Source organism: Mastacembelus armatus, chromosome 15 (assembly GCF_900324485.2).
Source record: "Mastacembelus armatus chromosome 15, fMasArm1.2, whole genome shotgun sequence".
In the NCBI taxonomy this organism is placed as follows: Eukaryota; Metazoa; Chordata; class Actinopteri; order Synbranchiformes; family Mastacembelidae; genus Mastacembelus; species Mastacembelus armatus.
Genome location: NC_046647.1, coordinates 22,712,699 through 22,739,977, shown reverse-complemented (window position 1 = coordinate 22,739,977; position 27,279 = coordinate 22,712,699). Strand labels below are relative to the sequence as shown.

At 39.3% G+C, this 27,279-nt stretch overlaps 2 protein-coding genes and 2 long non-coding RNA genes across 4 annotated transcripts; 2 read left to right on the top strand and 2 right to left on the bottom strand.

Moving 5' to 3' along the window:
• Window positions 1-1,470: 1,470 nt before the first annotated feature.
• On the bottom strand, window positions 1,471-4,017 carry LOC113132003 (protein phosphatase 1 regulatory subunit 3C-B). Its single transcript, XM_026309800.2, has 2 exons — window positions 3,811-4,017; window positions 1,471-3,546 (listed from the first exon to the last, which is right to left on the bottom strand). The coding sequence occupies exons 1-2, from the start codon at window positions 3,822-3,824 to the stop codon at window positions 2,523-2,525; spliced, it is 1,038 nt and encodes a 345-aa protein (XP_026165585.1). The 5' UTR covers window positions 3,825-4,017; the 3' UTR covers window positions 1,471-2,522.
• Window positions 4,018-4,176: 159 nt separating this feature from the next.
• On the top strand, window positions 4,177-26,801 carry LOC113132005 (uncharacterized). The gene is made up of 3 exons (XR_003295860.2): window positions 4,177-4,375; window positions 21,741-21,805; window positions 26,581-26,801. It is a non-coding gene; the product is annotated as an uncharacterized LOC113132005 (long non-coding RNA).
• On the top strand, window positions 8,512-14,241 carry LOC113132006 (uncharacterized). Its single transcript, XR_003295861.2, has 3 exons — window positions 8,512-8,748; window positions 9,993-10,050; window positions 13,223-14,241. It is a non-coding gene; the product is annotated as an uncharacterized LOC113132006 (long non-coding RNA).
• On the bottom strand, window positions 18,481-25,482 carry fgfbp3 (fibroblast growth factor binding protein 3). Its single transcript, XM_026309802.1, has 3 exons — window positions 25,384-25,482; window positions 20,174-20,453; window positions 18,481-19,907 (listed from the first exon to the last, which is right to left on the bottom strand). Exons 2-3 carry the CDS (start codon window positions 20,446-20,448, stop codon window positions 19,478-19,480), a joined length of 705 nt encoding a protein of 234 aa, XP_026165587.1. The 5' UTR covers window positions 20,449-20,453; window positions 25,384-25,482; the 3' UTR covers window positions 18,481-19,477.
• Window positions 26,802-27,279: the final 478 nt, after the last annotated feature.

Below are 27,279 nucleotides of genomic sequence, written 5' to 3'. Positions count from 1 at the left end.
CTGAAATGCGAGGTCCCATACAGTATCATGTACAGTAAGCCTCACACAAACTATATTCTTCCATATAAAGTCATTGGATGTTTTTGCAGAATTTATTTATTTTTTTGGCTTTTCATCACAGATGTGATATAGGTACCAGTTTCAGACGTCGTACCAGTGAGCCATTAAAATGTTATATCACTGCAAAATGTTGTGAGTAAAGATTCCTCCTCTAAAAAAACAATAACCTGAGGAGCAAAATTAAATAGTTACCTGTACTTAAAGAGTTAAAATTCTGGTTATAGCAGGAAATTTCAGACTGCAGAAGTCCATCCTGGTCCTGCCCCGAGGTCCTTCCTTTGTGCATGACAAAGAGGGAGTAAGTGTCTTCCTGCTGAATATCAATCCATCATGGACATAGACACATATACAATAGAGAGCACTGAGGCATTTTCTATGTCTGGACTCTTGAGTTTGAGGTTTTATTGTTTATTTATTTATGTAGGGCTCTTCTGAATGAAGGACAATCATTCAAGTTATGATGTACAGTTGAAATGCCTGAGGCAGAATTGTGTGCGCATTATTTTTGCACACTTATGTCGTAAATGACAATTTGAATAAAGTAAAAATCAGTCTATGCTCAATAACCTGTAATGAAGGAAAGTAACAAATTTGTTATAAAACCATTTCTAAAAAAACAGAAATGGAAAATGTAATGGAAATGGAATAAATCTGGTACCACCAGGGCTCTGCCTGAAGTCGGCTGTCCGGACAAACTGAGTAAACTGAGCCCGATGGGCCTCGATCAGTGAGGAGACTAAGAACATTTCCTCTGACAGATCTTTAGAGGTCCTCTGCACAGTTACATGTGAGAGATTCAGTGTTTTGTTAGTGGTTGTATTGGTTGTATCGCTTTTACGAATGATTCACGTTTTCCAACACAAGCTGACCAATGGATGGTTGTGAAGGAAGGCGTCATGGGGTGGGAGATATTCAGATGGTTGCAGTCTGCAGCCTCGCCACTAGAAGCCACTACACCTTTAAGTTTTGGGAAGGTCTTAGTTTTAGCTTTGCTTGTAGCCTGCACAGACAAGAAAATAAAGGCAAAATAAAAAAATTCCTCTAAACACCGTCGTTGTAAATACATTTTCACTATCATACCGTTTTTATTTAATTGATTTGGAAATAAACAATAAGTTATTATGAATAATGATTACTTCCTGCCTTTTTGAGTGCGTGCTACATTTATTAATGTTAATGGAGTGGAGCACATGGATGTCACTCATGAGACTGGTTTTCACTGAAATGTAAATACCCACATCCTGCCACTAAATGTTTTCTGGGTTTTAACTAGACCATAATGTAGACCAAACTTTTAACTTATTTATATTAAATGTTCATGTGGTTAGACATTTCTTGCAGCACAACACCTAGTATGGTTTGTTTTTCTTGATGGGATCATTAGTGTATAACAAAAGGGGTCAGGAGTCATTTTAGCACAGAAATAGAAATTTATTTCAGAAAGGGAAAACATGACCGACATGGTGCATGTCAGCAACACACGTTTTCACGTGAAACATTAGGGCACAGTCCTTTTCTTCACGGTGAGAAAAAATAGATTGTTTCAAAAAAGAAAAATCTCTATTCCATTCACACATACTCTACCCTCATCACAGAATTGCACTTGAGAATACAAGCAAATAAAAACATTCTGCATTTACGTAATTTCTTCTGTCATAGTGTGTAACCACAGAAATGGCAGAACTTCTTCTTTAAGACAACCCATCACATACAGAGTCCCCTTAGTGACACATCTATTGATAGCAGCTCTGTTCTTTAAATTATCACCATCTAAAGATTTTTCATCAGACAAACGTGCAGTTTATGTGGAGGGAAAGAAAGGATTTAGTGAATTTAAGGTCACTTTGAATCACGTTTTACTTTCTCCTTTGAAGGTGCAAATTTTTAGTGTGCATTTTTCATTAGAAATGAATCAGCTGTGTTTCTTTTTAGCAGAGAAGCATTGTATTGCCATGCACTCCCTGCACTTTCCCTTCAATATGAAGGACTTGAATCTGCTCAATTTCTGCTTCTTCAGTTCACAGACATCACATTGAGAGGACATCTCAATCAGTGCATATTTAACCAATTCATCAGGCCTTCAGAAAGAGCTCAACTTCAGCTGTTGATTGAGTCTGTATTTTAGTGGTCAGGCACTCTGCGAAGGCACATGAATATTTTACAACAGCGAAACATTTCAAACGCAACAGATATTTGCATTAATCCCTGTTTCTGCAGTGACAGATCATGTCTCTCCAGCCAGTTGACCATGTTGCAGCAAAAAGCAGGTCAGTTGAGCACATTACAGATGGGTCTTTGTCTGGTTTGTGCACGTCCTCTACTAAAAAAGCAGAGGTTGTTTGCTACAGTTCAGTTTCTAGCTAAGAAACCAGGCCAACCTCAAACCCACAGTTGGATTTGTATTGAATACGCTGTCAGTCTGTTCTCTGATTTCAGTGCCATTTCAGCAAACATCGACGTGTTCACCAATAAGGCACAGTGTTATCAATGTGACCCCAGCTCTGCCAGCCAGGGAAGAGTCCGCTGGACATACGTGGGCTGCCAAACTGCTCAAACTCCATCTCCAGCACCTTCACACCCCCATTTTTGGGCTCTGAAAGCTTCTGCCCAGCAGAAATGGGCGGTGTCAAGGGGTTCAGGTCCTCTCCGTTCCAGCCGACGTGCTTGACAACATAGTTCTTGCCATCGTTATTGTCCCAGAAGCTTTGGCCCTGGACTTTGAAACAGATGCAGAACTCCACCCGATTGTGTGGTGCGATGTAGGCAGGCAGCTCCAAAACAAATGCAAAGGTGTCAGTATCCTGGCAGCTGTAGATGTTGTTCATGAAGGTGCAGTCGAAGTCGGAGAAGCTGGCCCAGGAGTCGAAGGTGGCACGTACCTGCACTGACTTCTCAAACCCGATGTTTCTGACCTTTATGGTGCCGCTCAGTGAACGCTCCTGTAGTGAGCAGTTCTCCAAGCAGACTGAGTTCTGAATCAGGCGGTTCCGGAAGTTCAGGTAGTCGGCCGAGGGCTGTTTAAAGTCCAGTGCCAGGGTGCGCACTGAATTGATCTTTAGGTCCATTGTGGCCGTTTCCAGGTCCGTCATGTCAAACTGCAGATCCTCTGTGATCCCTCCACAATTCTTGTTTTGATACGGCTCGTCATCAAACTTGGAGAAGACATGTATGGCAGTGAGTGACATGCCCTTCGTGTCTGCAAACACCACCCTCTTCTTGACAGACTTGTTGTTCCAGCTGTCGCAGCTGCCATCATCCTCTGCTTTCTGCTGGCTGCTGAGGCAAGGTCGCAGGGGTTTGTAGAGCTGCTGGTTGTGGCTGTGGGTGGGGGTCTGGTTGACCCGGTTCTTGGCCCTCCTCAGCGCGTCATAGGAGCTGAGGAAACCTCTGAGAGGAGGTGGAGAGTGGCTGATGTAGAATCTCATAGCAACATCCATGGGCATTACTGGGCCAGGCATTGTTGATGGGCTGAAAGACCTGAGCACGCTGAGGGAAGGAAAAGGGAAGAGAAGGGAGGAGGTGTGAGATGGAGGGAGAAGGAAATTGAGAGAAAATTTAAGGGTGGTGGAAAAAGAAAAGGACAGAGATTAGGACAGTGGCCGCTGTTTGAATCTTTTCCTTAAAACATGCATTTGGTTTTAAACTCAGTACTCAGTACATGAAGAATGACACAGATATTTGGCATAATGTGTTTCAGCATAACATGCGTCACATTTGCAAAACCTTAGCCAAGCTGTCTATGATACTTACCTTGCTGTACTCATGGAATAAATAAATAATCAGATCCAGGAAGAAAAGTGTTTAAAAACTGAAGACTGAAGTCTTTTGGTTCTTCAGATCTGTGAAGCAGTTTTTTAAAAGTGTGGGCTGTTGTCACTCCCCCTTTTCTTCTACCTCACGCTTGCTGCTTCCTGACTTCCACTGCCAGGTTCGCTCTGCACTCAGGGATTTCAACTGCCACATAGAGATAATTTGCATATTCTGTCATATGGTTCCTCAAAGAGCCAATGAAAAGTTACCAGAGTTTCTTGCCAACCAATCGTTGCAAATTTGACCTGGGTGCTTTCCAGCTAAGAGGGGAGTGTCCCCTGCCTCATGGCCTCTTGGTCTGGATGCCTCAGCCTGTAGCCTCAGCTGCTATTTGAGAGACATGATGGACCCCTGCTGGTGTTGGAGATAATCTTCAGATTGGTTACTGAAGAGTGCTGCATAAAGCCACTGCCTCTTCTCTGACATGACTGAGATTTTGACTTTATCGGAAGAATAGCATGATCCATTTTAAAGTTCTTAACCATTTTATGATGGTTGGATTCAGGTATTTGATATTTTGCCTTTGAAATGATATTTTATTTCCGTCCACTCGGCTGTGTTGACAGACTTGTGTTAGATTTAAACAGAATCTAAAAGTGAGGTATAAAATCAGGCCATATTGACACTATGACGCTGAGGTTTCTGGACTGTGTTGTGTGAGATAATGAAGGTCATGAGTTGAGTTTATCTGATGGCTTTGTAACACGTTTGGGACGTGATATAATTTACGGTGACACTGTGAACACTGTGAGGCTTTTTTTCTCGAGTGTTTGAGTTACATGGCTGTCAACACATGAGACCAAAATACATTTGATAAGCACTTTTTCTAATTAGCATTGACTGAATTAAATATGCATTTTGAAGATACTTTGTAAAGCATTTTAATGTTCAGACATAAAAACCAGCTTCTGTTTCTCGGTTACAGCTGTTTTGACTTCCAATCATGTTGACAGGGTTGCTATTTTTAAAGTTTATTTGGCTTCATTGATTTTCAGCCGTGGGTTAAACATTACCTTCAGAAACACCAAATGGAGCTATTCACTTCTTCATTTATTTATTTATTCCAGAAGTTGGTCCACCAGAAAACCTGAAATCTCACTTAAGTGTCAGCCTGACAAAGTTTTCATCATTTAGCAACAAGTGAAGGTTCTGTTTGTGCCCCCTAGAGGTGGTGATCCTTCTTAAGTGAAGTGTTCACGCAGATTATTTACAAGTTGTGGCAACACCTGGATAATCTCATTCACATCTCATTCACATTTAACATTTGAATATTCTGTGTTTGGGTTTTCTTTGACTTAGAGCAAAGCTGCTTCCAGACTTTGCACAAAGCCTTCAGGATTCCTTGTCTCTCCTGCCAATGAAGGGTTTTCCCCCCATGCCTGTGTACCTCTGAGTCATCTCCAGGGAGACTTTAGACCCCAACTACCTAACACACTATTTTCACATGGTCATAAAGATAATATTTACCACAGCCATGTCTGGCTTTCTAAGCATTGCCAAGATCAATTGCAGCATGGCCTCTGTATTGCATCAGATAAAAAGATTTCTTTATATAGTAACATTAAACTCTGCAGTGATAGAAAATAAAAAGGTAGTAAAGTTAGGAATATCTAACATAAATTCATATATAATATAAATTCAGCCTGTTTTTTGTTTATATGAAATTATCTGCTTTTGGCAGAAAGTTTTTCTCTTTGTAAGGGTGAAATGTGGGATTTTCAGTCTTGGCTGTTGACTCTTTAAACTCTTATCTATCATGCGCTGTTCATGTGACCCTGCCAAAGTTGGAAGTGTGGGTTTGTAGAGTAAGCCCAGACCACACAGGTTAAACAGTTGTACTGAGGGTGCAGCTGTGCACTGACCTGATGAGTCAAAGGGTAAATAGCTGCATTATGAAAGGTAGGGATTATGATAATACATGCAGGAGTTACACTCTGCTCACTACAGAGCACGTTCACATTATAACACATTCATCCATCCATCCATGATTTTGTTATCAGTTAATACTTTATTGTGATTGATATTATTGTGATTAGGTTCAGTCCATAAAATGTTGGGGGAAAAAACACTATTTTCCCCAGACCGTTTTAATGTCTTGTGCTTGAGTGTAATTAATCAATAACATTGGCTATGATTTATAAAAGCAGTAAGTATAAAGAAAGTTTTAATTTTGTGCTCTCCGTTGGAGCTTTTCACATTTCATTTAAAGTCTCTTTCTTTTGTAATTGAAATGCATGACCTTTACTGGCAAACCTCTGCTGCTTGTGTACACATTGCTAAATCAGGATTTTGTGAAACACAGTAAATTAACCACAAGAAGGAAAGATTTTAGGCAGATCAACATGTAATTTACTTAACTGCAACAAATATAACATGCTGATCAAAAACAATTTTTCATTATATTCATAAAATACAAAGGATGATTATATATTTTAAGCAGTGTACTTTGAAATACTCGTTTACGAGTTTTATGGTAGGCTTTTCTACTAATTTCTACTAATTTCTACTAATAAAGGCAAATGTTTTTCCGTTACATTTGCACTTTATATGACCTGGAAGTTTTTTGTTTGTGTGTAAAATCTAATCTGGGAATCTCCCTGTTTAAACTGAAGCTGTCAGCATTACAACAAGGAACCTGACAGATCTGAAAATGAGAGGAGGGTTGTGACACCTTTGTTAAATCAGCAAGACTGACAGACAGACAGACAGACAGACAGACAGAGGCAACAAGGCAGGCAGTCAGGCAAAGACACAGTCAGACAGACAGGGTCTGTCAGTCAGTCAGACATTTAAACAGGCAGTTAAACAGGCAGACAGACAGTTAAACAGACAGTGTCAGTGCCAGTCAGGGAGACCTTGTAAAGCCTTTGGCTCCTGTTACGATTTCTGGGCTGCCAGTTGGCACAGTTATCATTCACGTAGCAGCCACTCCATGGCCCGGAGACAAAAGGGATCAGAAGAGGCCATGGGTCACTCTTAATTGGCTGTCGGCTGTCACATGACCTGAATTTCTCTTATGATGTTGACAGCTCTAAGGTTATGTATGACTCTATTTCCCACAAGCACTTCAGTCCAGCAGAGAATACTATCAGACATACTTGTATGAGATCCAGAACAGAAATAGTCACAAGTCTTTCCATGTGCTTTTTTCATTTTGATCTTCATTTACTTACGTTGTTAGTATGAAACTAATAAAGACTCCGTCACTGGTCAAGGGCAAACAGTATCAGTACTAACGATCAAATTTCGTTTTTGTAAATAGTCATTGATAGGCTCAAAAAACTAAATTCAAAATGCTTTTCGCTCTGCTCGGTAGTAGAAACTTATAACTTCTGAGAGTATGAATAGAATAATTATCGATGTAAAAAATGTTATTAATGCCCTATGACTGGAGAAAACAGTGAAAAAGGACACCGTATTCCCAAAAGCTACCCAGGATGCATTGCGCCCACTGCATCCCAATGTCCTGTCAGCTGTAGTTCCATTTAATGCCAACTTCTGCTTGATGCATTGGATTTTCTTTTTTTCTAGATTCTGCTGATCATTGAGGAAGGTTTTAGTCATCATGGTGTCCAGGTTGTAGTTCCAGTGGAATATTTTCTTTTTTCCAATGTTTTTGGAAGAGTTTCCAAAGAGCTCTGCATACAGGTCATACAGAGGAAAGCTGAAAGCTGTTACTGAGACAAACACCATGCAGCTGGTTGTACCTCAGCTGTCTCCCTTTAATGTGCAGTTGCTACCGCAAGATAGATAGTATTATATGTATATCCACATCTGTTTAATATAATATTGTGTAATCTGCCTACAAATGGAATTCATAAACACGAACATATTCCTTTGACTACTGTGTATCGTAAAGAGAAGAGTACCTAAAATTGATCTCTGTGGAACCCCTGTGTTGAAGTTGATTAGTTTCTATGGTGCAAACCATCAACCAAAACACACTGGGATCTTTAGTGCTCATTCAGGAACCACTATCTCATAATAAAGGCATATCTGCCTTTGTGATCATCAGTATTAAAATGTCCTAAGTAACCAGAAAGTATTTACTCAGTTATATGGCACATGATCAAGGGAACGTGGTTGAGATGTCTTATGTGCATTCTGAATTTCCACACAAAAACTGATTGAAAATTGATTGTGCAGGGAGATGCAGTATCACTGTAGTGTTTTCTAATCTCAAGTCTACCAAATCAAATCAAAGCACTGTTACTTAAATGATTTAAATACTCAACCCTGCTCTAAACATAACCTAACACCAAATTTGTCGGCTGACCTCAAACATGAGCCACCTTCCTTGTGACGTCTAGGAATAAATCCTGGCAGTTTAATAACAGGTTGAATTTCACATTTGCCAAATTGTTAACATATATATTTTAGTTATGAAAAACACATGGTTCAGGAAATGCTTTGCATTTGCAAAAAGTTGCAAATAAGCATTAATTTGTGAATTGCTTTACTATGTATTATTCTTTAAACAAACACAGGGTGCTCATTCTAAACCTTGGCTGCCATCAGCTGCCTCATTGGCCAGGGCCTAGTATTTGTTGGAGGTGTGTCAAGGGCTGGATTCGGTGCCAGAGTTCATGGATTGATGTTACATATCAGGGCAGACAAAGTCTGTTTGGATTACTACAGAATGGCACCATTATGTTTATGACTGCATTTATAGAATCTGTCTCTGTGTCTTTTTCTTATACTACTCAGTAATATACTACTAAACAGCAAGCAGGAATAGTATATAAGTGGGAAGATTTCCCTTGATTCACTTTTGATGTTGGTGTGATCATCAATACTTTGTGTATTGTGAATTTTGAAGATAATGGTTTTTCATTGGATTAGCTGTTTTTTCTGGGTCATGGTTGAACTCAAATACAGGTTAGTTCTAGTTAGTTAGTTAGTTAGTTTTTTAAGGACGATCTCAGGGCCACTGTGGTCAAGTTTTGTGGTTTGTTACTAAATTTTCATGGTTACTGATGTTTTTAATTTTCAGTGTTATTCCAACACTTATATGTTTCACACTGACTCTGTTTCTGCTTTATTTTTTAAGGTTCAAACATTAGTGTGAGCACATAGTCTAATAAATGCAGGTAACCAGAACCAGGTCGTGGTGTCTCAATGCTATACTACCCCCTCTCCAAGCTAACCTGTTGGTTTTGGTAGCATTAGCCACCTAGCATGGTCATGATCGGACCTTTGGATTGAGTGGATCTGATGTGGATTTGAGAGGAATTGGAGCTTTGGGTAACGTTAGTGCTTTGGGTCACATTAGCAGGAACCAGAGCATCTACTGGACTGACACATTTACTCCTTAGTCAGCTAACGCTAGCTTTGGACTGGAAACTATTTTTATTCTACTCCTAGTGGGGTCAGTTGGTCAGTGCTGACTTTATGCACTTTTAACAATGTGTCCTTATCCACATATTACAACTACAGAAATAGAAGTAGAATTTAGTACTGAGGTCTACAGTAGTCAGGCAATACAGGCTGATCAAACATGTCCCAGTGCAACATGCTTTAGAGGATTGCCAAGTGAAATGAGGTGTTTATGGTCAGCTTATTATAATGATGGAAATATTTCAGGAGGCTGTGACAAGCATTTGCAGGAAGGAGAACAACTGGTTTTTACACTTTAATTGCAGGTGCCACATTAAGCCACATTATTCAGACAGTAATTACATGCAGCAATCAAAAGTTTTAACGAAGCATTAAAAACAGATGTTTACCATCTGATTTCTCTGACCTGACAACATGAATGGTGTGTACACACACACACAGCAGCAGAGAGTATGAGCTGAGACAAATAAATCTTTTGTACTGATTGATGGTAGTCAGCAATACACTTTAAATACAAGTTCTCATACTCACAGTGTCACAGGAAAAGCACAGCTGCAACCAGTAACAAGTCAAGGTACTGAAATAGAAAGCAGAAATTATTTTTAGCAGTCACTGGTTTGATCAATATGGCAAAAATAATATGAAATAAAATATATAATTATCAGAGCAAAGTGGAGCCTAAAACTTGACTTGCAGGACTGATTTAGTTGAGTATCTTTCACCACTGAGCCTTCAGATGTCAGACCCATTACAAATCCATATTGCCATGTTTTTTTAATCGACAGGTTACAGCCTGAATCCAGGGAGGTAAACAAGCTCTCACTGCACGTTCATGTTGTTGAGGTTGGTGAGACAAAGGTGTGGGTGTGTCTGCAGCAAACCTAGTCGGCATGATCCTGCATGCATCCCACACATGCTCTCAGTGTTATAGCTACTCATATTTTATGATCTCTATTTGTGTTTGGCTCCTCCGATTCAGTTGGCACTTGCCTGAGTAGAGAATCTAGGTTGCAGGATGACCCAGTGTAACCCTGGACATAGCATGACACTGCACAACATGTCTATTCTTATGGCCCTGACGATTAGTAATTACTCCAGTGAAGCATCCGAAGCTCTCACTACACCTAAACTTGATTCTGACGTTATTCTGATTTGGTGGTGCTCCCCATACTGTGTATAAAACCAATGACTTGCCAATAGTTAAGGTTAATATCTCAGTCTCCAACTTAGATTAGCTCGTTCGTCTGTTTCATAGACCTCTGCTGTTGAAAAACTATTAAAAACCTGAAGACCTGGCTCAGAATAGCCAGAACAGCCAGCTAGAAAATGGCCTTTTCCTTAAATTTGCAAGGAGAAAGAGAAATCAGGAAAAGCCATGTGTCTGAAATTGTTTTGTATGCTGCCTGCAGTTGAATCTGTTGGTGAATAGCATTCAGGATGAGTCATGTTGTACAAGGTCACTTGTATTGTCATTCTGAGCACTTCTTAAGCCATCAAACCTAATCCGGACAAAAGACCCATGAAGGTGTATTCTGTCTTGCTCTGTCAATCAGCAAACGGAAGCATCCAGAAAGTGTCATTCACATGTTGGTGCTAAATAGGTTTAATCAGCCAGAATAACTGCACATATTCTGGGGAAGTAACGTGACTTCTCACCTGTTTTCCTTCTCTGATTATGCAAAGGCTGGATCAGGTTATGCAGCTATCTTGATAACTGCATGGAGCTATTTCAAAATAAAAGCAACATGAGAAAATAAACCACCATCGCATGATTGTCTGGCCTGAATCCACAGTTACAGAAGCTTTTAAACTGTGGCTCACTGAGGTAGTACCTTCAAATATATGGCTCATTAAAGCAGAAAGGAGAACTTTGCCAAACCTTTTGACCTCGGCCAGAAACTGCACAGATTAAACATGTAAACAGGCTGTTTACAGAATTAACATGAAATAACATACACACCATGACTGTCATATTAACAGTAGATTGACTCCACAGCATATTCTCTGAGGAGAAACTTTATCAGTGTAAAATAATGTGAAATGATAAAAATTTTAAGATCTCATTCTTTAAAAATAGACACCCAATTTCAAGTTAAAAAAACTAAGTGTAAAGGACAGAAATTGAATATAATTATGTTATATAATATACTGTATATATAAGGACAATAAGATAGAGTGTTATCTACAGGCATTTTCAAACATTAACATCCACTACACACAATCTGACAGACACACACACACACACACTGACGTAGGCGCTGTGTTATCTCAGGCTCAGCTGGTCTTGAAATATCCAGGCGACTGTGCCCAGACTGTAATCAAACCATATACATTTTAATGATTATTCAGTGGGAGGGGATTTGTGTGTTTTAAAGTAGTAGTGTATTTTATCAAACTGATGCTGATGAGAATGAGGCCTGAGTTAGTTCTCTGCCTGTCCTCAGCCTTTGGATGTAGAAAACAGGTTATGTTGGAAGCAGATGTGAGAAATGCTCAGTTTTTAATGTGAACGCTGAAGTACATCCATCTGTCAGATCTATGGGTGATAACATGAAGGGTGCAGCACTGAGCCAAGAAACTGTGTTTTTAATTTTTATTTATCAAAATCTTGCCAGGACTGTAAAACAAGTGACATTGTTTAACTGTTGGTTGATGGTTTGATGTTGAGGAGTGACATCAGCTGTCTGCTACTGCATTTTAAGTGGATCCCTATTTGTGTTCCCTACCTAAACCAACACACATGAGCGATTTTCCATTCAAGTCTGTAGCCTATATGATGTTACTGCTTCTCCATCAGCTCTCTCACTGTCTCATGATTTGACTTTAGTGATCCAGTGACGACTCCTGGTGGTGAAATCTGACCCAGTCATGTGTCTGTTGGTGTTCGAAAATAGTAAACATTACCTCAGTATCACTTCCTACTCATTTATAACATTCAAGCTGTGTGGATAGGGGGACATAATATTCATAAGTATTATTCAATATGATATGATCTGAGATTTCATGTATTTTTATTGTGTATGCAGCCACACACTCAGGGTTTTTGAGATCGTGCAGTTTCACAATTTTATTTCATTGTCATAAAAAGTTAAATTGCAATATAGATTAAATACACACGGCTATTACTGATATGGATGTAAGAGACAAAGCCTAAATGGTGCTGCATTTTCTTGATGTTAAGCTCCTGTGTCTCATTTCAAGCTACTCAGCAGCACATTTTGAACAAAATCTGTAGTTATTCTAATTTTGAATATTAGCAATTCTATCCGCCCAAAAAGTTGTGCGTGACCAGCTTTAGTGAGATATTTCCCACCATTGTAGGCACTGGACCCAAATATGCTAAATATAGAGGGAGGTCTGTGTGCACCAGATTCATATTGACTATAAAAACTCAGAAAAGCACATTTGACATCTAAAAGACATTAGCTAACTGACAGCATTCAAGACCTTTTAAGGACAGTATAATAAGTTGCATGTCAATTCAATTCTATTCATTTCTGGTTATCAGCTTAGCTTTATTTTGGATTTACTTTATTCTGGAAATTATACTTTGGCTGCCATGAGTAGTATTTTCCAGCAGAGAGCAGTAGAAACCTGCTGCATCTGGGTCATTTGAATCAGGGATGGACAAACATGAGCTAAGTAAATACTGAACTTTGGAAGGCTTGCACTAATTTGCATCATGTTTAAATGAACTTTAAAACTTAGCGATGTGTGTAGTTGCTTCTGATGCTTTTTGCAAGTGCGTCTGTGTGACTGGCTGTTTTCTCCCAGCTCTCTCTGCCGTGAAGCCGATCTCTGTGAGACTACCTGATTAAATACATGTTATAATGATACACAGTGGACAGTTTGTACACGATTTTTAAAGATGTGTTAAATTCAAATGTCTAAATATTACAGAGCAGTATGTTAGTTTTTGATTTAATCTTAACTTTAAAAGGGCTGTTTTGTGCAGCTGTTGGAAGCTGCATTTTTACTTCTGGACAATAAATGTGTGTATTTATTATTCTTCAAGGATTAAAGATTCCAGAAAAATGACCATGAAGAGAAAAATCTGTTCCCAGGAAGCTTGAGTGACTTCATCTGCAGCCCAATGGAGCCTTGAATCTGTGTGAGCGTGTCCATGGAGGTGTGTGTGCACAATATTTAAAGGGGAGAAGAAAAATGAAGATGGTAAAGAAAAGCTGAGAAATAAAAGCCAAGCTGAGCTGAAGAGGAGAGCTGCCAGATCCTTGCTGGGCCTGAGTCTTTACAGGCAGACAGCCAGCGTCCAGCATGGGGGGTCTTAGTGTCTGAATCTATGGAGGATCTGACCCATGGTGCTTCCTGCTGAGAGAGTGTGTGAATGTGTGTGTGCTTATGTACCTATTCAAGAGTTGTCATTGCACACTCTCCAGCAGGGGGCTTTTAACCCAAGAGGGTATGTTTTAGAGGTTCACTGCTCACTGCTTTCAATCATGTTATAATTATGCCGCTGATCCTGTATAGGGCCTACTGGGATCTAACAACACCCAAGGCTCAGTGGTGCTCATCATGACCAAAGGCATCTGCTCCAATTTTACAGAAAAGCTGCTGCAGCATAAATTGCTGAAAACCGTCCTGCTGCTGTGACAGACAGATGTCAGAACACAGTGATTCCAGCTCACTGTGGGTGAGGCTTTTACAGACCAGTCACAGTGGTCCATGCTGACCCCTGTCCAGCACTGAAAGCTCCTACAATGGACACGACAGCATCCAAACTGGACCAGGGAGCAGCAGAAGGAAAAAGCCTGGTCTGATGAGTAATGTTTTTGTTTACATCACATGGACGGCCAGATCCAGGGAAAGAGATGCTGCATAAAAAAGTATGATCCATGGAGCGCCCACCTCCCAACTTCACAGCTACCAGAACTTAAAGCAGGATGTGTGAATATTAAAGGCAATACAGTTTACTTATTTTTGAAAGGATAAGGACAGCTTTTGCATGCGTTTCCCAATTTCTTTACCACAGTTCCACTTCACGGTGTGAAGGTGTTCTTATTTATTTCATCCCAGATCGGCCAGGGCCACAGGTCCCCTCTTGATAGTTTTCAAAAGAAAACTACAAGACAGTTTTGTACTTATTATAAAAGTGAACCTTTAGATATAAAAGTTGTATCTCTTTGTGTTTTTTATTTTTTTGGCATAGTCGGTTCACTGTTAAGGTAGGAGTGTGTGTGTGCGTGTGTACAAAGACAATCATTCATCCATGGAGATGTGAAGTGGGAGAGGTGATTATGATGTTGCTGTTGGAGTCCTGAATGGAATGCCTAATAATGGCCTGTGACAGGTAATACAGATATTTTTTTTTTTTTTTTTTTTTTTTCCTCTCCAAATTTGCTCTTGTGTGAGCCTTAAATTGAATCCCCTGGGGTCTACTCTATGATCAGAGTCTCAACTGCAGCATGAAAACAAAGATAAAGCTAAAGTGGAATTTATCTGAAATGCAGTCCAATGCTGTATGTCTGCCAAATCCCGCTTTTGTGTGTAATGAATAAGTGTTTTGGTAGTGAGAGTTCATTCATTTAAGTCCCCGATCCTTTACTCTAATCATAACCGTCTGCCGTTAGCATAATTGGAACAAGGTAGGTATATGGTGTGAAATTGGTGTTTGGTGTTCATGTTTAGCAGTGTGTCCAAAGCATCTGTGAACAATGAGGTGGGTTGTGGATGTTATATTTTGGACTTAAACATTTCAGTGGCAGTTTTTAATGTTATTTAAAATCTCAATAATAAACAGCAATATCAGTAATATAATCAAAAATAAGAATGTGCATCCCAGCTTGTGAGACTTGATGATAGTCGATTTAAAACTTGAAAAAAACAAATTGTCCCCTAAAACCTTGGAACAATAACTTGATAACAAAAACCAATCTTGTGGCAGTATGGCCATCGGTGAAATGGGTGGATTATAGAGCTAAATAAGTGCCTAATGCTGACAGCTTTTAATTTAAGGTTTGTTTTAAATGTTTGAATCTTAGCGTGTTGGCACTTTGTAATTTCAACATCATCATATTCTCAGGATTCACATGTGAATGTATGCAGGAGTAGATGAATGACTGCAGAATTTACCTGACTGCTGTGACTGAGCCAAACAAAAAGCTGGGTCTTTAGATTAGTGTGTGTGTGTGTGTGTGTGGTTTTTTTTTGGTGGAGGTGAAATGTTTTAGCCAGACCTTTCGGTACTGTGGGACTCACACCCACTAAAACACCTCTACCCACTGCTCTGTGTCCTGTTCCCCGCAGGACCACCTTCCAGCATTATCTCGCGGGGGGACTTAGCTCGTGCTGCTTCTACTGGCCATGTTGTTATATTATAGTTGCCTATTTTCACTGTAATATCCTTCCTGGTCTTTCGGCTTGTTACTAGCATGACTTCTGTCTTCTGCTCTGCATTGTCAATAATACAATAGCAGTAACATAGGCAAAACCTACAATTTTTGCCTCGTTTGGTACCTCGACTTTTAACACACCATCATACATTATATTCCACAGGAGTGGCCCCAGCATCAAACCCTGCGGGACGTTTCCAGTAATATTATACTCCTCTGGCCCATTGTCTGTATTGTATATGAGGACTCCGTCCTTGAAGTAATCCGCAATAATCCTGAGGATGTATACGGGTATCTTCATTGCCTCCAGCGCCATTAAGATGCGATTCCAGTTAGCTGTATTAAAAGCGTTTTTAATATCTAGGGTCACCACTGCGCAATAGTTTTTGGTGCCTCTTCTCCATCTCTTTCCCACTATCGCTTGCTTGGCTCAGGTAACAACAAGGTTCAATGCATCTATAGTTGAGCGGCCGTTTCGGAAGCCGTTAGTCCCCACTTGCTCTCAATCATTTCCTCCATATGGTTGCAAATTATCCTCTCAAATACCTTTCCCACTGTATGTAACATACATAAAGGCTGGTAAGAAGATGGGTCATCTGGTGGTCTCTTATCTTTAGGAATTAGCACTAACTGTTCTATTTTCCATTTTTTTTAGGGAAAACTCCTTCTCTCATACTGTCATTGTAGATCAGAAGGAACTTGTCTGGCCTCGTTGCTATCTTCCAAGAGCACACTGCGTCGTATATTCGTTTGTGTGCTACCTCATTCAGTGGCCCGCACGTTGAAATCTCTGGCTATAATTAAGGGATAGCGTCCTCGTGCATCATTAGTCAAGTGGTCCAGGAAGTTCTCGTATTCCTCTAAGGTGGTGTTTGGAGGAGCATAGCATCTATAGCTCTGACAAATCCTGCTTCAGGGACCACTGATTTCTGTGTGTGCGCGCGTGTGTGAGAACAAATACACACTTGTGTGTGCTGAATCATACAACCCCTTTAAAACTAATTGCAAGCTACTTTGTACGTCCTGTACAATTGCTGTAGATCTCACTACAACAGAGACTCATGCATGCACACACACACCACCTCTTGTGTTGCTGGCATGGTAACGAATGAGCAGTGTCCAGCCTCTCCAAATTCCTGGTTCTTCCCCTTTTTTTGTCTTTTGGAATTGTTCTATTGCAAAGTTCGGTGTTCTATTATTAAATCAACAATGACTGTTCACTGACTGGAATACTGAGTGGATTTACATCAGGATGAGTCTCAACCTAAACCTCCCAGACTTCTACCTGAGTGACAAACATTATATAATCCTTATGGGTTATATAATGGTCCTTATATTTTTTGGCTGTTTATTACAAAACCCATCCATCGCATATACCAGGGTACTTTGCAGGTTTGGACAACTTTGACCTGTCCATGTCTTAGTGAGACATGCTGCTTTTCTTCGCCTGTACATGGTTTTATAACTTCCAATGTGAAATAGTTCCACTGAAGTAAACCTGCATTAAGGAACTTCTGAAAAAAACAAAAGGTACTCATCTCCCAGCGTAAAGGTGGGTGATTTCAGTAGGTACAGAAGATAAATGGGACTGAATGCTAAAACCGTTATGGGAAGAAACCTTTCTTTACCTGGGGAGCTATTTATCTTTTTCTGAAAATTCATGAGATCTCTTCATTTCACAGAGGACAACAGAGCAGTTTACAGCAGCAAAAGGCAGTCACAGATCAGTGGGAGAGAACTATTAAGAAAAGTGCCACTACAATAATCACAAGGTAACAGTAGTGTCTGATAAGCCACCCACTCGCTTTATGTTTCCCTCCTTTTCTTCTCCGTTCTTTTTGTTATGGATCAATAATCTGGAACAGGACAAGAATCATTGTGAGGCAGAAAGTGAAAAAAACATCCAGAGAGGACACAATAGGTCACTCAGTTCCTCATCTATAATTCATAAATTGATGAGACAGAACAATGAAATATCTGAAATGTGGCTGCGCCTCCAAGGTTTCCCTGAAGGGTCATCAGACTGAATGCACCGACATGTACACAGTGTTCACTGATGGAAGAAGAAGGCCACACAAATATTAAAATCATACTGCACAAATCAGTGTTTTCTGGTAAAAAGCCACAGTCTTTGCATTCCCTTACTAAATAAGAACAATTTCAGCTTTTATATCTAATAATTACTGATGAGAATTTCCTGCAGTTTTGATGTGCTTCGTAATTTAGCACAGCACACTGACATTTATGGATATAAACAGAATTAGTCTCACCTAAGTCTTTTACGTGACCTATCAACATAGCATTGCAATAGTCCAACTAACAGGAAATGAATGCTTGTATCTAGATTTATCCTTAAAGTGATATTAAATTATGTTTATATAGTATTTGCAACATGTTAAATGTTATAATCCATAAAAACAGAGGAGGATAGAAAATTGCAGACTTTGTGCCAGTGAAGCTCAGCACTAACAACAAGGATTTCCATCTTGTCGTTATTAGGCTGGGGCATCCAATTTTTTTGGCTCATATCGTACAGTATTTGAACAGGGCTGAGAGACATAGGTTATAACTATGTGTCATCTGCATAATCATGTGCAACTATGTTTGATAGTTGAGAGGTAGTGTATGTAAGCTAAATCATAATGGACCAAGTATTGATCCTTGTGGGACTCCACATAAAATGTCAGCATCCTTAGAGACAAAACTCATGAAAAATTTGAAGTCTATTAACCAGTCAAATGCAAAAACGTAACATTAATAGCAGCAAACATGTATATTGATAACAATGTGCATCTCTGAGGTGAATGTGTGTTTTTGCATTTTGAAACAGGAAACACATTTGTTGATTTTAAGGTCTTTGTTTTTATTGTGGAATTTCAGAAACAGTGTTAACATTTCTTCAGGAAATATAAAAAATGCTACACAGATCTAACACATCACATCGAACTAAAACCTGATTGTTTTTACGAAGTTATACAAAGTTTATTTGCAAATATTAGTTTCATGTCACAGAAATACAACAGGTCATCCATCCTAAGTACCCATATAATTCATGTGTCCCTACACTCTGATACAACCCAAAGAAGCCTTTACTGAATTAGCCACAGTTAATCTGGTAAAAATCACTGTGGAAAAATAAATAACTGACCCTTTTATGATTTGTCAATGCTATTGTTTGGGCAAAAACCAACTTGGTTTAAGGAATGATTATAGTTTCGATTAAACTTAATAATTACTTAAAGATATTTGTCATGGTTACAGCAATAAACAGGGTCAAATTATATAGTGATTGTGGTCATGGTTGGTCGTTGTTTGGAAACAGGAGCCCCTATGGGGTCACATTTTATGATAGGACAGTCTCCAGAAATAATGATAAATTGGACAAAAATATTTCTAGAGAACAAAGCAAACTATGAAAAACATGACATAGCATAACAATCGTAACACATCTTAAATCTAAATATGCTCAATTAACACAAACAGAACATAAATTAGGTTAATTTTCCTCAATTAAAACAGGTTTTCAGGTGATCTGTGATTCTGATGACTGGGAGGGACATTTAGAATGAACTATATCGTTGATAAGTTTGATTTAATAGTTTTATATAATTAGTGTTTGGTTTTAATCCATTCCATTATAACCATGCACATTAGATGGCAGGAGTTGAATTTGTTAAAAGTTCCTTATTTATTTATCTTAAGACCAAATTCATGCCAGTGAGTAAAAAGTTTTAATTGAACTTTGATGCTTATTATTTAATGATATTGAAAAATATGACGTATTTTATAGTTGAAAATAAAATAAGAAATTTTTGCAAATGAGCTGCTTGGTGCATCCCGTATAATTTAAAAACATCTTTATTTCCATTGTTTTCAGATTGTGAAATTGCACCATCATGTTTTGAAAGTTAGCTTTCCCGTCAACCCTCAAAAAACTTTACAAAGAAGGAGCAGACTGCGTGCCATCCCTCGCTGCAATAACTCTGCACGGGCTCCATGTCGTTCACCATTCCTTCCTCCTCAAACTCCATTATCTCCTCTCTCTTCTTCTGCTCTTCTTCCTCCTCATCCTTCTTCTTCTTCCTCTCTGCCTTCTCTCCATCTGAACTCTTACTGGCCAGTGATACTTTCTTCTTCCCTCCCTTCCTCTCCTCCTCTCCACTGCGTTGGGCGAGTTTCATGTGGGCCTCTGCAGGTGCCTTTTTGCAGGTTTTGGCCTTCATGACCTTCTCTCCTTCACAGGCGTTCTGCCTTTTCTTCAGCTTACCCACCAGCTGCTTCCAGTACTGGCTGGACTTCACCCCATAGCCCTGACAGAGGTCTGGTTTACCAGCATAACGACACCAGTACCTGAAGAGAAAAATATTTGCATTGCTAATTAGGAAGTGCTTCGGAGTTACACTGCTTAGCACTGATTTGAATAATCAGCTCCAGGTCCTTTTCAGGAAGTCAACTCCAAACATTTTCAAATGATGAACATGGATACTTCTATAGACAGTTTTATAGGTGCCATAAATTTAAGGGCATTGAATGAATTATTACGTCCTATCTAGTGTAATCTAGTGCACATTGCACTCTGCAGTCAGGTGACATGTTGTTGCTGAAGCTTCCTTTACCTCTGCTGCTCTCCCAGTGTCTCAATGCTGCAGTTCACCAGCAGGCTCACCAGGCCTTCACCAGACGTCTGCCACGTGCAGTGGTGTCCCTCTTTGGTGGTCAGCTCTCCAGAGCCGGGCACTGAGCGATTTCTGGGTCTCTTGGCCGGTGGCGGGGACGGTGGAGGCTGGCGGGGTTTGTCGGGTTTCCCCTGACCAGACTGCCGCTTGGCCTCAGTGAGGATGGGGAGGCAGATAAGGAGGAGGAAGAAGAAGCTGCAGGGCAGGATGCTCATTGTGGCTGTAGATGAACATTTGTCAAAAAAAATTCAAAGTCAGTTTATTTTCTGGAGCAGTATATTTTATCCCCCTTCAGCTCATAGATTTGATATCAGCGCAGTATGTTTGCATGCTGTTGTGTTATTCTGACTAATTGAGTTACTTTTACGTGTAAACATGTTAGTCTGACTGATTGAATTTCTCTCCAGATAATGAAGTTGGGAGATAAACTACTCCTGAATATACACACCTCAGTCAGACTCTAAATGGCCTCGGTGCTGTGAGTATGCTGCATACTTCCTGCCCCAGGTTTTGACCCAGAAGTCAACAAAATGCGTAACAGAAGAGGCCAGTGATAAAACAAGAGACCTGTACATTTTTAGATTGATGAGGAGACACAGTTTATTTAAAGAATTAAACATTTTAACATACAAGGATGGAAGCAAAACAGCACATGCAAATGTTTCCCTTTTCTCAGACGCTGGTGGAGATCAAAGCAGAGCTAAAAGTCCATGGACCCCTTGGACACTGTGTTTGTTTTGAACACTGTACTGGTCAAACTTGCAGTTTAAATAATTGGGAATGGTAATTTTACATAAAAAACAAGGCTGAAATGGTAAGTTTATAAATTAATTTGTTAGCAGACAGATTGACAGTTTTAAAGAAAACATATCCATACTCGCAGCTCTTTAGACACAGCACTGATTTGACCTAAATGCTAACTGTGGCATTAAGACATTTTCAAAGGGACACTGTTAATAGGCTGGTGTTCAATAGGTATAATATTTCTATCGTAGTTTAGCATGTTAGCATGCTGATATTTGCAAATGAGCAGTAAACACAGCGCACAGTTGAAAAATCATTGTTTTTTTCAGGTGTTTGATTATAAATCAAAGTGTTGGACAAATAAAAATTTCACCAGATACTAGATGAAGTCAATCAATCACCAAAAATAATTGCATGTCTGTGCTAAATCTCATTCATTCCTTCATTAATCCATCCACGGATTAAAATCTTATAGTCTTCATTCTCTGGGAGTCATGGCTGCAAAATGCTCAACTGTTGTTGGCATATTTCAGTCTGAAACAAAGTAGTGGACCAACAGACCGTCCCAGGAACCGTGACGCTGCATGTCAACAAAAAACACCAGAGCCTGAAATAATATGAATTTCTCTTCAGAGCCACAGGAAACATTATACAACAGTTTTTACAGGCTGATTAGTACTCGAGTAAACTTAACATCTGAATATAAAATCGATGGAGAAATAAATATTGAACTAAATAGGACTTTTCTCTTTTCATTCTGTAGGTATTCTTACCACCTGCTGAACGAGTGGGTTGAAGGCAACGTTCAGAAAATTTCAAGCCGTCCATGTGAGTATGGCAGCTGTGTAAATCAGCATTGTTATTTTAATTCTCCACAAGAGATCCCGAACAATGAAACTTTAATGATCCCTGCAAAGCAGCTGGGTCAGTGCAGGATCAAACACAAACAAGAAATTAGCATCATTATATATCAACTCTCACAGCTGCAGTTTTGACAGAAAAATGTGTAAATTATAATAATTTAAATTATTATATATGTTAACTGGATTTGATCAGCATTACTGATCTTTAAAAAAACATTGGAGGACTTTTTTGATGCCATTCTCTGCATCAGTAACCCAGGGGGTCAGAGGGCCAGGGAGACCATGACACATGAGGGCTAGATGTTTGAAGAGTGGACAATGGGGGTAGTGGACCACCAAACTCATGGTCATTTATTTTCACATTTTACATAGAAAGCAAAATATGGAGACAATGAAAATAGCATTAAATGATACGAAAACATAAAAAGAGAATTAAAGTTGATTAATACTTCAATATTTTAAAGGTAGAATAAAATTGCAGGAAATAATTTCAAATAAATGATTTCAATAATAACTATGATGCATCTGTGATAACTAAGTGGCTAATAATAGTTAAACTCTTGTCATAAATTATTAAATGCATATTTATTTAAATATTAATGTGAAAATAAATAATTTACACTTATCAAAATGTTCATATTTCCTTTTGTCTGTTTTTTTTTTGTTTCTCAGTCTGTTTTTGCATTTGCATTCTGCATTTATGTAAACAATTAGAGTCTGGATTAATTAGAGTAAAAACATTCATGCCCTGTGTGCCACTGCGCCCCTGGGTCAGTGTCTAAAAACAGTTTCCTGTTCCTGATGCTGTTGCTAATGAGATGGGAAATTAAATCAGAACATTGTGCTCCTGATCATCATGAGCTGTTTGTTTTTTTGTGCTGCCTGAACAAATTAACGACTTCACAAATCAGGCACTTTGGTACAATTATGTTTTTAATCTACTTCATTAAAACCAAACACATAAACTGAGCTCAGTGTGTGTCTAGATACACTGGCCACATATTAGCAGTGCAGTGTAAACGGTAGTTTGTGACAAGTTGTACGATTGTTTGTTATAGGTCGTATTGCACAGATTAGTATATATATTCTGTAGTCAAAAGTCCTTCCTTTACTTAGAGAACTGGTTTTCTGTCCGTTTGCTATCCCAAATGTTTTCTACACAGAAAAACTCCTGCTGCTTGCATTTGAAGGCAAGATGGCAAAGTGAAAATCGGAAACAGCTTCAAACATAAGGGTCGTCTAAGAATACAGCAGTTTAAAGGTCCTGACCTCACAGGTTCCATTACACATAAAGAGTAGTTTCACTAATTAGATACTGTCAAATTGTGAACACATTTGCACAGTGCTGGTCGGAGCCTGGGGGACTTGATTTCCACTCCTTTCCTCCGCACAGCACCACAGACACCCGCTGATTATATTGACTTGAAATATATGTTTATTTCAACTTGACATATTTCCCCCAGATGTGACTGTTACAGCTCTATGGGCCATGATAACTTTGCACTGGCCACCTCCATTGCAGAGGTTCAGGTAAATGATACTTGCACAAAAGAGGGGAAGCAATGAGAGCCTCCCGCAGCTCCCCAGTCAGTCCAGTCTTAAGGAAAGTTAACATACATAGTTGCTGCCTAAAATGGCTATGCGAACTATGTTAACTTATCTGGCTGTACGTGGAATACTATAAGGACAAGCCATTTCACTGAAGTTGACCGTATTTAACTGGAGTAAACAGCTGAGGAGCCAATAAAGATGGCTGACAGGAAGCAACCCAACCGAAAAGGCAGTGAATCACAAGAAACTGATCGTGTTTGCACAGATGTTGATTCTGACACGTGTTATATTTGAAGTGATGGACACACGACTCTTTGTTTCCGTGAATCTCTACAATGGAGGTGGAATGCAAAGTTAGCACAACCCTCAGAGCCATGACAGCCACATTTAAGATAAATACACCAAGTTGACATAAAACAGAATTATCTTTTAAATAAAGTTATGTCACAGGTTTAAAAAAGGCACCACTTAGAGCCACAATCGCATTGTAAACACCACAGACTAATAACCATAATTCACATGTTGTGCTTAGGCTAAATCCAATTTGAAAAATGTCATGAGCTCTCCTAACATTAAAATTCAGCATATAAACCGCTGAAGTTCAGGGATTTTAATTTCAATTTTGAAAATTTGTTTGAATGTGGCATTTAAAAAAAAAAAAAAGTCTAGGTCGTTTAATGTAATTTGCCTCGTGGTCCAGCAGGGGGTGATCTTAAAATTCACTACTAGCTTGACCTTTTGCAGGCCCAGTTTTAACTAGTGCTGATAGGACAGTAATGAAGCACCAGGTGAGGCAGACAGGTGAACGTAACCAAAGACAATACAGCAGAATCAGCTCACCCCTTACTTTCCACCACGCTTAAATTAAATATGTCCTACATAAACTTGTCAATATATAATCAATGATAAATTAGTATGCTTTATTTGCAGGGGTTATAAATGATGTGGCTACCATTATTTATCTATTTATTTATTTATGGACGAAGGTTGGGGGCACTGCATTCAGACATCGTCATAATTTCTGTAAAAACCAAGAAAGCCAGTTATATTATGAGATGATGGACCTGCCTGCACACCTGTGTCCAATTTCCTAGTATGTTACAAGAAATTAAGAAACACTTGTGAGCCAATCTAAATTCAACATTTTCAGTGATCGTGGTACATTAAAAGGACTGATTTTCTGTGATCTAAACGGGTATTGGTGGCCAAAGTATAAAGTGGGTTATCTACTCTGGCCAGACTTCAGAGTAATTTATCCATAACCACATGGCTCATTGTGCATCTTTCCATGCGAATTAGATCAGTGTGAGTTTTAAGTTCAACAATCAGCATGTGGAGAACATTTCTGTGGTCTCATTGAGCATAAACATATTTTTCAAATGTTTTTAAAACGCAAACATTGTGTCTGTCTGAGCTTAACATGACCTGACGTCCAACCAATATCTCTCCAGTGAAGTATTCAAGGAGCAAATGTTAAAAAAATCAGTTTAGCTCAGTGAATTAACAAAACAGAAAATTTCTTTCCTGAATAGTTTTGCATCAACAATAAGTAACATCAGGTCCCAGTGCTGGTTCTGTAGACATGTTGACCGTGTTTTAACTCAAAAAATAAAAAGCCCAGTTCATCTTGTATATATGTAGCTTTAGATATAATACTTCAAGTCTTTGTTATTGCTTTGACATATTCAGGATTTTCTCAAGTTCATCCTGAAATAAGAATAAAAAGCAAAGAACGGTTTTAACAGATTTTTAACAGGCATATCAGAGAGATGCAAAACAAAGACGCACAGGAAGAAAACAAAAAATAATCCCCCCTCCAAGCGCACCGCCCTCCTCCAAATCCATCCCTCATCAATAAGTCATGAGAAAAGCCAAGTTTTCGTCATCGTCTCAAACACTAATATTTCGTTTGAAAGTTTCAGGAAGAAGCAGAAATGCAGAGCAGATTAGTTTTTGAGGTTTGTTGTTTAGTGTGAGGCCCAGTGTTCTTACCATGTGACGCTCCACGGCTCTGAGTCGCTGTGAGAATGTGGGGGCCACAAACACTCGGATAAAAGAGGGGGAAGATGAGAATAAAGGAGGAAGGAGGAAGGAGGGGGTTCACGGAATAAGGACTATACGAAAAACTGCCCACCCTAAACCAAGGACACCTCCCACATTCACCCCTCCTGACAAAACCCTGCGTGTGTGTTCGTGAGAGATACAACAGGACAACAGACACACTTGCCAAGACTTCTCACTGTGCACGGCACTGACAACACCTCCAGAGTCTGGAGCTTCACTGTCGTTCATGTCGGAACAAAACATGTCTTTGTTCATCAGTGGTGACATTTGTCCTACAAGACTGACTGAGAAGCCACCATACCTTTATTTCAATTAAATTTAACCAGTTAGTTGAAAAAATAAAAACAAGGGAGTGATGAGGCCAGGTTTAGTCACTGAAGCTTTTAAATCTAATTTTTATTATTGGAGTTCCAACCATTACATTTAGAATTAATTTAAAAAACTATAAGCAGTAATATTATCTGGAAATGCTGTGGTCTGGTGTTGAATTTGAGAGCTGAAAGTGCTCTGCTCTAAATAAGCAGCAGGACAAAACAGGCATAAATAATTTAAAACCCCAGAGTCACATCAGCAGCTTTGTGGGACTCAGGGAACAGTGACTTCCGACAACAATCCATAAAAACCACACACTGATGTAAAAACCAACGTGGCTTCTTATGCTGAAAGTTAATTTTCATGGTGAATGATTGGAAAATGATGGAAATGATTGGAAATTCCTTTGTTTTTCTGAGTAAAATAGCCAGTAAAAAAATTTCTGCTGTATCTGCTTTGTGACTGAAAAACATTGAGAAAATAAACACAACATACGGAATAGCTGTTGTAACAGAGGTTTAAATTATAATTCTAAAATGTAAAGTTATATTATAAAGCAGCTCCAGACATCAGGGTTGAGATGGTGAATAAGCAGAACGACTAAAGAAACAACCAAACTGAGGCTGGATGTGACTTTAACTCTAGGGGCCTTTACAGCACAACTCAATGTCCAGGTTTAAAATGAAACAAATACTATATGAACAAATATCTGGAAAGCTTCTCAATTGCACATGGACCCAAATTAATCCATAAAGCACGAGCCTCTTGCTCGGTCCTGAGTGGGATGAATGAGGAATCTTCTCTCTCCTCCAGGACAAAGACTCATGCAGGAATCTGGGTCACAGCTTAACCCCCCGCTGACACCCTGTCATCGCCGCCGGGCTCCTTCTCATTCAGCTCAGGGGTTGGTGGAGCTCCGAGGACGGCTCTTTCTCCACACACGCTGCCAAAAATCTGCCTGGCGAGGGAAGGATGCTCTGAAAAACAAGTGAGCCACAGTAAACACGTCGTTCTGCCCGGTCTGGGCCGATCAGGAACAAGTATGTCACCTCGGTTTGGGCTGGAAGTGCAATTCTCTGATTTGTTAAGAATCAGATCAGTGGTTCTGTGTACCCCAATAGAGAACAGCATAAATAATATGTAGAAATGAAAGAGACATTTTTATTTCTTCTCATGTTCATTCTGTTTTATTTCACATTCACATTTTTACACATCATAGTGAAAGAATAAAAGACAAATCCTTTATTTAATAAAATTAACAGTATAAACATGTAAAACAGTTGAGTGGAAGTAAAAATCCTGCATTCAATGTTTTACTTAAAGCGTCCTTCATTGTTTTTAGGCCACCAGGGGGTAGAAGGACTCCACAACATGTCCTGGCACCGTGTCGCTCCAGGAAGTGTTTCTGGCCAACAGGCAAGTAAACAGCTGCCTCCTTCCAGGTGACACTGATGTAGTTGTCAATATCTACAACCCCACTCCACACAACATGTAATCAAATCCGTGAGCTCA